The following is a 13,750-nucleotide window of genomic DNA, read 5'->3' on the forward strand; positions in this document are numbered from 1 at the left end:
CCAAAAAAAAAGCCCTTTTAGCCTGTCCAACTTTCCTCCCCACTTATTTGGGAATCAGCTTGGCAGTGCTGCACTTCCACCCACATGTTTTTCCATGGAAGCTGGAAGTGCTTAACTGTTTTATTTTTTTGCCCTTGGCTAGTTTTTGTGTCGTGCACCAACACAGCTGCTTCCAGGCCTTTCCAAATTCCTTGTTTTCCAGGCTTGGAGCAGTTTTTGGGCCCTACACACAGCCTTCCCAGGCAGAGTACTGGGATATGTGGACAGCAGTGAGGAACAACGATGGGAATCTTGTTATGGACAGGTATGGCACTGGTAATTGCTGCAGGAGCTTAGTTTCTTCAACATCCCTGTTTCCAGGCAAAGCTTGGTCAGGCTCCTTGGAGGCTCCAGCTGCTTCTTTTGGAATCTGGGATCATCATTGCACCCCAAAACAGCTAAGATATGAGATAGGAGCAGGGAATCTTGCTGGGAATGAAGCCTGGAGCTGGATCTGAGCCTGCACATGGCAGGAGGATGTAGAACATGGGGATTTTTCCTTCTTTGAAGTTCAGGGTTAGAAGTGGGGGGTTTAATGACTGGAGTTAAACCTGGTTTTCTCCAGTCTGGGGCTTTTGGAAGGATCTCAGGTTGGTGGTTTTGAGCTCAGTATCTCCATTCAGTGGGGCCTACATGTCCTTCTCTTCCCTTCTCCCACTGGGAACAACCTCCAGGTAAATCAAGGACCAAATATCTCAGCCTATCCCTAGGGCATTCCCTACCTGCCTCTCCTGAGGGACACTCACCCTAGGCCAGCAAGGGATACACTGCTCGTCGTCTCCTGCTCTCCTCCACCTCTGTGCTGATTTCTGTGGAGCACTGAGAGGTCCCTAAGCTCAGGGATGATGATGTTGTGTTCCTGCTGTCCCAAGGTGATCCATGGGAGATGCACATTCCACCCTGGTCTCAAGGCACTAGGAACAATTTCCAGGCCGTGCAGCACCTGGAGGCACCATAACAACAGGTTTCTCTTCAGTGTTTTGCAGTACATAAACCAGAGGAAGAGGCACAGAGAGCGCTGGGTTGGGGCTCTGATGTCAACCTCTGTCCCATGTGAGTAGGAATCCATTACCTTTACTGGTTGGGATTGTTGGGAATTATCCCCTCTCACCTGCACACACTGGAGCATGGAACTGGCTCCTTCCACTAACCCCTGGAGTCTCTTGTTATTCTGGTGAGGACACTGTAGCTCAGGAGCATCCCAACCCCTCCTGCTCCAGTTTAAGGCAGAGTTAAGGGAAGAGTTTGTTCCATGGAGCAGAGGTAACATTCCTTCAGAAGCTGGTTCACAGCCTCTGGATTCTCCAGCTGCTGCTCCAGGGAAGCAGAGGTACTTTTCAAGCCCAAAGGAAGTTGTAGCCAAGAAAAGGTTTGATCCCATGTTTGCCCAGGGCTCCACTGAAAGCTTCCCAAGATCCATGTGGGGAGGAACATACCTGCCCCAGGTCATCTTGGCTCAATTTAGGGATACCTCTGGATGTAAAGCTCTGCCTGTGCTTCTCTCTTGCAGTGCACCTCATCTATGGGCCCCTGGACCCTGTGAATCCACACCCAGAGTTCCTCCAGCTCTACAAGTAAGCCAACACCCACCCCAACCTGGGAATGAGCATTGGGGTTCCATTTCCAGGGATACTTTGTGTCTCAGACTTCTCCTTTAATTCCCAGCTGGAACCTGCCTAACCAGGTGATTCTGTTGGACTCCTGTGCAGTTTGCCAATTTCCCCCCCCCCCATTTTAGGCATCAAAAAATCAGTTTTCCATCAAACCTAAACCATTTTGAGGGAAGATTTACAGCCTGAAGTATCCCACTCCTCCTCCAAACTAACCTAAAGTACATCCAGCACCTGGATTGGAGTGCCACAGGCTTTTCTATCCCAGAGGGTTCTGCCCTCCTCCCTGGTGGCATCTCCTGTGCTTAAGCCTTGCTCCATTCTTCCAACAGGAAGGTGCTTCCCATGTCCACGGTGTCAGTGCTGGATGATCACATCAGCCACTATCCACAGCTGGAAGATCCAACAGGATTCCTGAATGCTTATCTGAACTTCATTAACTCCTTCTGAGCTGCTGCAGCTCAGTCCTCCCTCTCTGGTGCCAAGTCAGGCTTTGGGGGCAGGAAGGAACCTTAATTTTACCTCCCACATCCAACACTTGGCACTGGCATCCTCATGCTGAGCTGCCAAACTGCTGCAATTGTGCTGGGAGATCCTTGGAGCAGTGGAAAAATCTGGGAGACTAAGCAGAATTCCAGGATTCCAGTAAGTTTTCTGTCCCTGCACTCATCTTCTTGTCCAGCCTAGGTCAGTGTTTAGAGGCAGGAGGTTAAATCAGCATTAGAAGTGTTTGTTCCTTCCCTCCTCCCCCTGACTTGATAACTTCAGCACAGAGATCCACAACTTCCCTCAGAAGGAAGTCACCACAAATCCCTCCACATCCCCTTCTCTTCCCAGTGTTTGATATGGGATGTTTCCCATCTCTGAGCCCAGGGAAAGGCTCAGAGAATTGACTCTGCCTCAAGAGATGAAGTTTAACATCTCTCTCTCTCTGTCCATTGATTTTTCTGGGTGGGACAGAGGAGACAAATCATGAAGACACTGGAAATCTGCAGGTTTTGAACTGATTGTTGGAAATTTAACAGCATCCCTTCAGGAATAAGGGATTTTCCTTAACAAAAAGCCATTCTGGGCTATTTTTTTCTGTACTGAAACAAAGAGAATTAGAACAAGAAATGTCTATTTTATTACCAGCAATTCAACCAGTTGAACCAGTGTTTATTTTCTCTTAATAAAAATCAATTGGGAGAAAAATCTGATTCCATTTTCTCCCCACCTGCATTTTTCTTCCCCTCTCCCCTGCTCTACTGCAAGTGGCCAGAGATGCCATGAGTTAGATGGGAATGTGTGACAGCAGAGGAACATGGGAATGGCTCAGTCCCAACCAGCCACTACTGCAACATCATACAAAACAGTTCCCAGATTGAGGAATAAAAACTACATGCAGGAGGACAGAAAAGCTGCTCAATCCTTGGTGCTTGGAACAGGGATGATCCCACCACAGTCACTCTCAGCCCACAGAAGCTAAGATGACCTCCACAGATGTCTCATCCTTGCTCCTAACGGTCACCTGCATGGTCACACCATCTCCTAGGGCGAGTCTGGACCTCACCAGCACATCACAGCCACCTCTGTACACACCTGGGGACAGAGCAACAGGGAGAGGTTAGGAGAGGCAGGTTCAGTCTTCACTCAGGTCCTGCCCTTAGGCCACAACAACAACTTGGAATGCTCCAGGCAAAGGGAAAGCTGGGAAAGGAAAAGAAGGTGCTGTGACACTGGCAGGACATCAGCCCAGGTGTGCCCAGCTGGGCAAGAGGCCAATGGCCCCTGGCTTGGATCAGCCCCAGGGCATGGACTGTCCCTGTGCTGGCACTGCTGAGCCACCTCCAGTCCTGGGGCAGCTCTGCTCTGGGCCCACAAGAGAGAGATTGAAAGGCTGGAGGTGTCCGGGGCAGGGCACGGAGCTGGGAAGGGGCTGGAGCAGCAGGAGAGGCTGAGGGAGCTGTGGGGGCTCAGCCTGGAGAAAAGGAGGCTCAGGGGAACCTTCTGCTCTCTGCAGCTCCTGCCAGGAGGTGCAGCCAGGTGGGGTCAGGCTCTGCTCCCAGGGAACAAGGGGCAGAGTGAGAGATTGAAAGGCTGGAGGTGTCCGGGGCAGGGCACGGAGCTGGGAAGGGGCTGGAGCAGCAGGAGAGGCTGAGGGAGCTGTGGGGGCTCAGCCTGGAGAAAAGGAGGCTCAGGGGAACCTTCTGCTCTCTGCAGCTCCTGCCAGGAGGTGCAGCCAGGTGGGGTCAGGCTCTGCTCCCAGGGAACAAGGGGCAGAGTGAGAGGAAACACTTCAAGCTGCACCAGAGGAGATGCAGGTTCGATATTGGGGCAATCCCTCCTGGAAAGGTTTGTCCAGCCCTGGCACAGCTGCCCAGGGCAGGGATGGAGTCGCATCCTCGGAGGGATCTAACAGCCACGTGGATGTGGCACTTGGGGACATGGTCAGTGGTGGCCTTGGCAGTGCTGGGAATGGTTGGACTATCATATAGGTCTTTTTCAACCCAAACAATTCCATGATTCTCTAAGGAGTTGTGGGGGCAGGAGGCCCATTTAGGATGTGCCTTTAGTGACAGGACCTCAAGAACAAGATGGTCTACAATCACCCTGTTGAGAAAACCTCAGGCAAGGAGTTTAGTTAGGTGTCTGCTCTGGAAGTTTTTCATTCAGAGGATTCACCACCATTCCCATAAGGAGAATTCCTCCATTCCCAGAGACACAGAGCTCAGCCTGAGCACACCCACCCAGGGTTTGAGACAGCACCAGCTGCATTCAACTTGCTGCTTCACCTCAGCTTTCTGTGCAGAAAATGACTCTTTCTACAGAGGAGAAACTGCCAAAATAAGAGCAGAAGCTCCTGAATTTCCTTTAGCTTATCCAGGATCTGGACATGGAGTTTAACAACATGAACACTTACCAGCCAAGTAGAGTGTGTGAGAATTCTTGTTCTCTGGCACTTTATCTGACCTCTCACAGGGCTGCATCCCCAGGAACTTGATGATGTTATTGACAGCCTCTGCATCCAGAGATGGAAGAAAATGACCTCCAGGTAATTCTTTACCTCCCTAAATACATCCCCAGCATGGAAAATTTGCCAGCTGGGTCACCAGTAAAGGAGATGTTCTTACCATCAAGGGTTTTAATGGAACTAAGGGCAAAGGTTTCTTCTTTCTCAAAGTCATCTCCCACTTCTTCCCAGGCAGCTGCAAAGTTGGGTTTCAACACCTTCTGGATGTGATCTGACACCGTCACTTCCAAGTCTTCCAGCTGAAGAAAGGGATGAAACAAAGGGAGATTTCAGGTCAGTTAGAGAAGTGATCATCATCCTAGAAAGGGAAAAAGAGCCAGGAGCATTTTGCCAGGACACCTCCCACCAGCCCAGGCTGCTCCAAGCCCCATCCAACCTGGCCTGAACACTCCCAGGGATGAACCAGCCACAGCTGCTCTGGGCACCCTGTGCCAGTGCCTCAGCCCCTCCCAGACAGGAATTCCTTCCCAATATCCCATCTGGCCCTGCCCTCTGGCAGTGGGAAGCCATTCCCTGTGTCCTGTCCCTCCAGGCCCTTATCCCAAGTCCCTTTCAGCTCCCTTGGAGCTCCTTTAGGAGCTCTAAGCTCTCCCTGGATCTTCTCCAGGTGAACACCCCCAGCTCTCCCAGCCTCCTTTACTTCCTCCAGTACTTCCTGAGATCTGAATCCTATTTCCAAGATTGAGAACACAACAAACAGGTGGAAAGATAGGGTCAAAGTTCTGGAAACACTACTGGAACTTATTCCTCCCTTCCTGGCTCTGTGTTCCCACAAACCCAATCTCCACAGGGCACTAAAACGTTTGGTAGAAGCAAAGTTTTTGGGTTCTAAAATGACAGAGTATTTTGGTGTTTGAGGTTGACTGTTACTCTTTGATTGACTTCAGACCTGAAAGGAAACTCTTATCCCAATGACTATGTGTATTCCCAATGAGTGCGAAGGGGAAAAGGAACCAAGTCCTAACTTACCACATATTCATCATCATATCCATCTTCCTCTGGCACACCTGTGTTCGGGTCACAGTCCCGAACTGTGAACTTCATTGTGCAGCTGAAGGTACAAGCAACTGGGCAGGAGAGAGAAATCCCAGCTAGGTTAGTGGTTTCCTCTGCTTGAGCCCTCACTTCCCAAAGACACATCATCTTTTCCCCAGAAGTACAGACATGGATGTGGGCAGAGCACTTGGCAACCTCATGTGTCATTTCCCCCTGACTTTGGATGAAGGCACAGGAGGATCTCAGGAGAGGAGAGTGTCAGGGCCATGGTGTGACCAGCACATGCCACTGACTCACAGAGCTGCAATGAGATCCAGCCAGTAGCTACCAGGAGAAATTCCACAAGGCTTCCTGACAAACCCACAGGGAATTCAGATTAGTTCTAATCTTCCCTGATATTCAAGCAATCAGCAAGAAATCCACTGTGCTGATGAGCAGAGTCACCTTAAACCAACTGCAAATCCAACAGCACTTAAACTTCCTTTTTCTTATTTACACTTAATTCCCAAGACAATACCCCATTCCCACATTTCATCTCTAAAGAGAGGAAAAATTCCATTGGTTAATTACACAAAGACCCAAACTACCACTATTTTTGTTCTCTTTGCAGTTTCCTTTCACTGATTCTGCCCTTGAACCCTACCATGAGCCATCCAGGCTTACAAATGTGCTCCTGGCATTGATTCCAGAGAGTAAATTCAAGCTTCCACTCCTTCCATGCTCTCCAATTCTCCTTAACATCCCATTTTTAATCATCCAATCCCACAGGTGATGTAAAAACTGTATATACTACTTGGAATAAAACCAGGTTCTACACAAAAAACACCACAAGGGACACACAACAAACAAACAGTTGTGAGAATCTGCACTTGGCAAATCCAACACCCTACTGGTGCTCTCCAAACCCTTCCATAGGGATTTGTGGCATGCAACTCCTCCCTGCCAAGGGATACCTGCAGTAGGATCATCCTGGGGGATCCTGACCAGGGTGTAGCACATTCCAGGCTGGTTGTAGGCCAGGCTGGGAGCTGGGATGCAGCAGAGGACATCATAAGCATCCGATGGCTCCATCTGCACAGTGACTCTCTCCAAGAGCTGATCATTTAACGTGTTGGTGCAATCAAACTGCACAAGAGCACAGGGGAAAAAAAAAGGACTTGGAATATTTCTCAGCAAGAATTTCCCCACACATCAGCTACAATACTCTGCATACCCCACATGTCTGAGTAGTCCTGCTGTTCTCTGGCAGGAGGGTGTGACTTCCTCACCTGGAAAACGAGGTGATTTGGGAACATGTGTTTGATACAGCGAACAAAATACTCTGTTTCTGCTTCTGTGAGCTGCACTGGCTCTGAGGACTTGAACAATGGGCCCAAGTTCTTAAACTCTGGGATGGCTGAGAGTTGTTCTGTGCAGAGAGGAAAAAGTGATAGCGACAGAAATAGCCATTGTTTCCACCTGGCCTGTGCCAAACATCCCAGCACTTCATAGAATCCCAGGATGGTTTAGGTTGGAAGGACCTTAAAGATCATGTCATTCCAACCCCATGGGCAGGGACACCTCCCACCAGCCCAGGGGGCTCCAAGCCCCATCCAACCTGGCCTGGAACACTCCCAGGGATGGAGCAGCCACAGCTGCTCTGGGCAACCTGTGCCAGTGCCTCAGCACCTCCCAGCCAGGAATTCCTTCCCAATATCCCATCTGTCCCTGCCCTCTGGCAGTGGGAAGCCATTCCCTGTGTCCTGTCCCTCCATCCCTTGTCCCAAGTCCCTCTGCAGCTCTCCTGGAGCCCCTTGAGGCACTGGAAGAAGCTCTAAGCTCTCCCTGGAGCTTTTCTTCTCCAGGTGAACACCCCCAGCTCTCCCACTGATCTTCTCTCCTACCTTGAAATATATCCTGACGTGAAGGAGCAACTTTCTCAGGTTTGTTGGGCACCAGGGCAATCTCTGCGAAGGGAAAAAAAAAAGTCAAGACACTGTGCTCTCAAGCACACTGTGCAGGAGTCAGAAATTGTGTCATATCCCACTAAAAATTCCTTAACCTGTGCTGTTTCACACCCTCTGCTGTGAACCACTGCCAACCTTGTTCCTCACACACACTGAAAAATCTCTTTTGTGAGGAAATACTGGGTGGTAAAGAAAGAAGGATGTTTGAGTAATGGTGAATAATTCACACTTCAGTTCAGAACAGGCAACAAAAAAAAATCTGAATGAAGGAAAAGGGGAAAAAGAGAAACCCAAAACTTTTCTTTAGACATTGTGCAAAGTCAAAACACTCCAGAATTGTGCAAGGACCTGGCAGGAATCCAATGAAGTGAGCATGCACTTCTGGAATGGACTTGTCAAAGGTCTGTGAACTAATAACTCCTGTCTGTGTCCAAAGATAAGCAGAACAGCAGCAATGCAGCTGGTTCCAGCCTTGCCCACAGCCTGGTGACAGGTAGCCTGAGTGTTACCTGCTTTCTGCTCAAAGATTGGAGCTGTAGCCAGTGGAACTGTTTTCATATCAAAAGGTTTGTCAGAAGGCTCCAGTGTGTATTGGTGCAGAGCTTTCTCCATCCCAGGAACAGACACTGTCAACCCTGCACGGCAGAAAGGCAGGAAAACTGGGGGTGAAGAGCAGGAAGATTCTGAGGGCCACAGGCACTGACACATGTATGAGACACATCTCAGGAATCAAACACACCAAGTACTCAAGATAATGGACATGACTAAATATCTACTCTGATGAGGACACAGTATTGCCAAGTCTGAACAGTTCACTTAAGCAAAGTCATCTTGAAAGAGTCTTCCATGTGCTGAACATTCAACTCGTATGAACTTTCAGTTACAGACAATAAATCCATTTCATGACCAAGTCTGGCAACAAGATCCTCCCTTGGCAATGCAAGAGATGGAGCAAAGGTGAAGGAACTTGTCCCAAGTGAAGAAAAAGGCAGTAAGAAAAGCTCAACTCTACTGCTGTTCCAATTCCTAGACAATATTTCCCATAGAGCGAGTGATGAGGCATTGGAATGTGCTGCCCAGGGAGGTGGTGGATTCACCAGCCCTGAAGGTTTTCAAGGTGAGACTGGATGTGGCACTTAGTGCCATGGTCTAGTAACCATGGTAGGTTGGACCTGATGATCTTAGAGGTGTTTTCCAACCTGGTTGATTCTATGATTCTATATTCCCTGTGAGGGTGTTGAGGCACTGGGATATTGCCCAGGAAGCTGGTGGAGTCACCATCCCTGGAGGTGTTTGAGAGGTGTCTGGATGTGGCACTGGAGGATCTGGTTTAGGGGTCACAGCAATGACAGGCTAATGGTTAGACTTGACGCTCTTAGAGCTCTCCTCCAACCCTGGTGATTCCATGACTCTCTATTTTGCTCAACCTGCCATTTTCAGCACAAGGACTTGGCAAGAAAAACCACATGTGAGGTAACAGCTGAGCTTCCTTCCCCCTGTCACTGACCATTGAAGATGTAGGCAGCATTCAGGGCCAGTTGTCTCTGCTGCAGCACATTCAAGTAGAAGGTTGCTCTGTCTCGGACTTCATCATCACTGTCCATCATGCACCTGTGTGGGGAGGAAGGGGGGACACAGTGAGCTCAGGACATCATCAGCTACACATGGCACAGATAAGATCAGATTTAATACTGGATTGACAGTCTGAGCTCCCTCGAGAGGTTTGCAAATGATACAAAATGTGTTTATACAACTTGAAGTATAAATGCAAGTGAAACATCAGAAAATTGAGATGAAATAATGAACACATGTCTGAGGGGACATGGAGCTGCAAAATGGGGACAGCTGAGGTCACTGCACTCACCTCTGCAACAGCACCAGGATGCTTGGGAGCAGATTCTCATTCTGGGCACCAAACTTTGCCAGGGCACTCACAGCAGCTGGAGAAGAGAACAGGGAGGTGTCAGAGGAGCTCAGGCTATGCACAAACACATTCTCACAGTCATAATTCCAAGCAATGTTGTCCTGAAGTGCCAATTCACACCATAAAGCTGTTAGTGCTATGGAAAGACTAAACTACTGCTGTATTTTCAAGTGGAAATAGTTTTGTGTCACGGAGTAACAGGACAAGAACAACTTAACAGCCTTGAAACTGTGTTGAGACAGAGCTCTCTGTCAGATAAGGTTAGTTCAAGCTCTGTAGGACATTCAGTTTTTGGCTGTCACCCCCCAGATAACTCTTTTTCACACAGTGGTGACAAACACCCAGTGGGGACCAGGCCCAGGCTGCATCCAGTGACTCTGCAGGGAGCTGAAACTCCTCAGCAACCACTTGGAGTTGCCTCTCCCAACTTCAAGCATTAGCTTGAAGAAAATCCACACCCAAAAAGGAGAGAATGTTGTCCATGGAAGTAAAAACTTTATGACAACAGCAACAGATAGGGAAGTAACAATGTCCTCTCCTCCTGTCACCTCTCACCTTGCATTTAGAGGAGGGCAGAGAAGGTAACACATTGCATGTGTCTCATGAAGCAGGAGGAACAGATGGTGCCAAGGTGCCATGAGGAGTTGGAACATGCCACAGGATAAAAACCACCTCCAGAGCTGATACATCTGATGCACACAGAGTGCCTGAGGAATAACCATCACCCCCACCCCAATCCCAGTTTGGGATTGCTCAGGCCTGAACCCAGAGCTGAACTCACCAGCCCTCACAGCCTCATTCTCCAGCACCACTCTGTTGAAGATGAAGCGAATGTACTTGGATGGGGATGGAGTCCTGGGCCCCTCCTTCCCCAGCAGGTGCAGGATCTTGGTGGCCAGCACAGTGTGTTCACAGTCCTCAATGAACTCACAGAGGTGAGCCAGGCCTGACTCTTTGCTCTCAGGGTTCTCCTCGATGATGCTGATGATACAGTCCACAATGGCTCGTTTGTACTCAAAGCCACCCTGGGAAAGGAGAATCAAGAGCAGTGGGTTGGCAGACAGGGCTCAGTCTGCAATGCTGCTCAGCTCCCCTCACGTTTTAGTGGCTTCTTTCATGGAGAAAAACAAGGAATTGTACAAAGTGAGAAAAGAGGTGTGCTGGGTCAACTAACAGGCTCTTCCCAGTCCTCCTGAGCCACAACACAAGAGCTATACAGAGAGGCTGAGGGAGCTGTGGGGGCTCAGCCTGGAGAAGAGGAGGCTCAAGGTGACCTTATCATTCTCTACAACTCCTTGACAGGAGGTGGAGTCAGGCTCTGATCCCAGGGAACTAGAGACAGGACAAGAGGACACAGTCTCAAGCTGCACCAGGGGAGGTTTAGGTTAGATATCAGGAGGAATTTCTCCATGGAAAGGGTGATCAGACACTGAAATGTGCTGCCCAGGGAGGTGGTGCAGTCACCATCCCTGAAGGGGTTCAAGGAGAGACTGGACATGGCACACAGTGCCATGGTCTGGTTTCCATGGTGGTGTTAGTTCATGGGTTGGACTTGCTGATCTCAGAGGTCTTTTCCAACCTGATCGATTCGGTGTGATCATCTGATCATCCTTTTGATGCAGCAGGTCTAATCCCTAAGCCCATTTCAGACAGGTCTGACCCACAAGCACCCCGAGCAAGTGTCACACTTACATCATCCCTGAGCATGTTGGAGAGGAAGGTCATCATGACACTGTGCTTCCGAGGGTACTTCTGGCACAGGGCACTGATGGCCTGCACGACCACAACCTGCAAGGCAAGAGAAGGACTTGAGTCATGGGTGTTTATTTTGCTAGGAAAAACACAGGCTTCTATATCAAGTTGTCACCTTGACTAATTAAATTCATGTCCAAGGATAAAAATCAGGTAGTGGATTCTCAGTGAGTGTGTAACAGCCTTGTGCTAACATGCTGCAAGCTCTGCCAGAGAGGTAGAATTTTGGATGGACTATGTTAACTCAGAGGTTTCCCCTCCCTCCTCCTGCCCTGTGATCATCTTGACTAATTCTAACCTAACAAGTCACTTTCTGTCATTAAAACTCTTTGCAATTTCAAACTTCATAGATTCACAGACTGTTAAGGGGTTGGAATGGAGCTTAGAGACCCTCCAGCCCCAACCCCCTGCCCTGGGCAGGGACACCTCCCACCAGAGCAGGTTGCTCAAGGCTTTAGCCAACCTGACTTAGAATACTTTGAACTTGTCTAATACTTATTTAATTTGCTCTTAAAAACAAGAACTTTAGCCTGTTGTAAGTAGACAGGGACTCTGCAGAGTCCTGCTGTGCTCCTCAAGGCAACTCCACCATGTCAAAGGGACAGGTAGATGTGAACCATCCTGAACTCATTTATTACCTGAGTTTAGCCACTATAAACTTTAAAAATGCGGTGGAAATTTAAAGTTCAAACTGTTTCCTAACTATGTGTCAGACTGAAATGATACAGACTCAATCAGAACAGTTAAAATCCCTTTTTCTCCCAGGAGGACAGGACAGGCAGGACAAGGTTTTGCAGGATACAGCACAGGAGCCAGGATCTATCAAAGGACATTTATCCTTTCTTGGAGTGGTAGGAGGAAAAGCCACAGTCCATTTCAGTTGGAAAGCAGAGGATCAGACCTTCTGAATTCAGAAAGTCCATCAGCCTAACTCACTAAAGCATGAACAAATGGGCAAAGCTTGAGAAGAAACAAGAATGGGAGAAAAACCTGCAGCTGGCAAGAGCAGAGGCCTCCAATGCCACACCTTAAACTCATCTGAGATTTCTGACACGAAGGAGGAGATCTGTTTCATGAGCCTGTCCACGCTGCTCTCACTGCCTGTCTTCAGCAGAGTGGTGATGGCCAAGGTGGCGATGCTGCGATTGGAGTCCGTGATGAGGTTCTCCAGGTCCAGGTTGCAGGCAGTGACTGCAGATGGATGTTTCATGGCCACCTGTAGGGAAGGCAATTCCGAGTCATATGGGAGTAATGACATCCCACAGTCCAAAGCTGTTGATAAGACAAGGATTAAAGTAATTTTTTATCATCTTTCCAAGCACTGCTCTGTTCCACAAGGATTGTAGCTAAACCTACATCATATCACTGTTGGGTGCAACCACAGCGCAGGGTCTTTTGTTTCAGTGGTTAAAATGAATACAGTGGAGTGACAGGTTAATGGTTGGACTTGATGGCCTTGGAGGTCTCCTCCAACCTTGAGGATTCTGTGGTTTAGGAGTTACAGTAGTGGTAGGTTAAGGGCTGGACTTGGTCTTAGAGGTCTCCTCCAACCTTGAAGATTCTATGGTTTAGGGGTTCCAGCAGTGACAGGTTAATGGTTGGACTTGACGGTCTTAGAGGTCTCCTCCAGCCTTGAGGATTCTGTGCTTCTAACTTAAGTTACAGCTCATGGGTTTGACAGCCACCAACTGCAGCTCTGAAATCCCAATGTTATTTCCTTCACAGACATTTTGCAGTATCAAGTATCTTTACAGCTGAAAACTCACAAGTTATCAAACTACAGCTCGTTATAGCCCTGTGGGCCAAAAATGAGCAAACACAATTTGAATACAGAAAAGATTTCTGTCCCACTGATCTCTGTCTGGCATGGAAAAGCCAATTCTCCAGCATGGAGTGGTTCCAAATAGAGGCATCACAAGGGCAGCAGATCTGCTTGAGGTAGCACAGCATTAGGCACAGCTGGTTTGCTCTGATGTTCAGACTGAAGCTCGTTTGGGGGTTTTGGAAGCACTCACTTTGTTGAGGGTCCTTACAGCTGCATATCTCAGCACAGGCTTGGGAGAACTACAGAAAAGCTGCAACACTGGAAAAAAAAAAGACACAAGTCTCTTTCAAAGAAAGGAAACAGAGAGGAGAGTCTAATGTATCACCACTTGGCTATGCACTGCTAAATATTCATGCAGCTCTATCCATAACTGATCCTGAGCTTCACAAGGAAGTTAAAAATAACCTCCTGGGGTTTATCTCCATCAATATTGCACAGTCTCCTGTGGTGCATCTGTGCCCTCCTTCCAGGTAGAGCAGAGGCTGTGGCTGTCTCATCCCTGGGAGTGTTCCAGGCCAGGTCAGATAGAGCTTGGAACAACCTGGGCTAGTGGAAGGTGTCCCTGCCCACGGCAGAGGGTTGGAACTGGATGGGCTTTAAGGACTCTTCCAAACCAAACCACTATCACTCCCTCCCTCCTCCCTT

At 48.8% G+C, this 13,750-nt stretch overlaps 2 protein-coding genes across 2 annotated transcripts in view; one reads left to right on the forward strand and one right to left on the reverse strand.

The window, feature by feature from the left end:
- Positions 1 to 202: 202 nt before the first annotated feature.
- Positions 203 to 2,099, forward strand: LOC103809030 (mesoderm-specific transcript homolog protein-like; the record flags this gene model as incomplete). Its single annotated transcript, XM_009081841.1, has 4 exons — positions 203 to 304; positions 1,016 to 1,092; positions 1,550 to 1,613; positions 1,982 to 2,099. Coding segments are annotated over 4 exons (361 nt in total), but the record flags the coding sequence as incomplete, so codon positions are not given.
- Positions 2,100 to 3,099: 1,000 nt separating this feature from the next.
- The window catches only part of COPG2 (coatomer protein complex, subunit gamma 2), a gene marked incomplete at its 5' end in the record, with an annotated part of 16,611 nt that continues 5,960 nt past the window's right edge, over positions 3,100 to 13,750 (reverse strand). The window contains 14 exons of the mRNA XM_009081842.1: positions 3,100 to 3,230; positions 4,552 to 4,650; positions 4,763 to 4,901; positions 5,632 to 5,729; positions 6,612 to 6,783; positions 6,927 to 7,066; positions 7,542 to 7,604; positions 8,114 to 8,239; positions 9,112 to 9,215; positions 9,469 to 9,544; positions 10,310 to 10,553; positions 11,221 to 11,316; positions 12,308 to 12,496; positions 13,296 to 13,363. Of these exons, the coding sequence (XP_009080090.1) occupies positions 3,100 to 3,230; positions 4,552 to 4,650; positions 4,763 to 4,901; positions 5,632 to 5,729; positions 6,612 to 6,783; positions 6,927 to 7,066; positions 7,542 to 7,604; positions 8,114 to 8,239; positions 9,112 to 9,215; positions 9,469 to 9,544; positions 10,310 to 10,553; positions 11,221 to 11,316; positions 12,308 to 12,496; positions 13,296 to 13,363 (1,745 nt within the window). The remainder of the gene's footprint in view (positions 3,231 to 4,551; positions 4,651 to 4,762; positions 4,902 to 5,631; positions 5,730 to 6,611; positions 6,784 to 6,926; positions 7,067 to 7,541; positions 7,605 to 8,113; positions 8,240 to 9,111; positions 9,216 to 9,468; positions 9,545 to 10,309; positions 10,554 to 11,220; positions 11,317 to 12,307; positions 12,497 to 13,295; positions 13,364 to 13,750) is intronic.

This window comes from Acanthisitta chloris, unplaced genomic scaffold (assembly GCF_000695815.1).
Source record: "Acanthisitta chloris isolate BGI_N310 unplaced genomic scaffold, ASM69581v1 scaffold319, whole genome shotgun sequence".
In the NCBI taxonomy this organism is placed as follows: Eukaryota; Metazoa; Chordata; class Aves; order Passeriformes; family Acanthisittidae; genus Acanthisitta; species Acanthisitta chloris.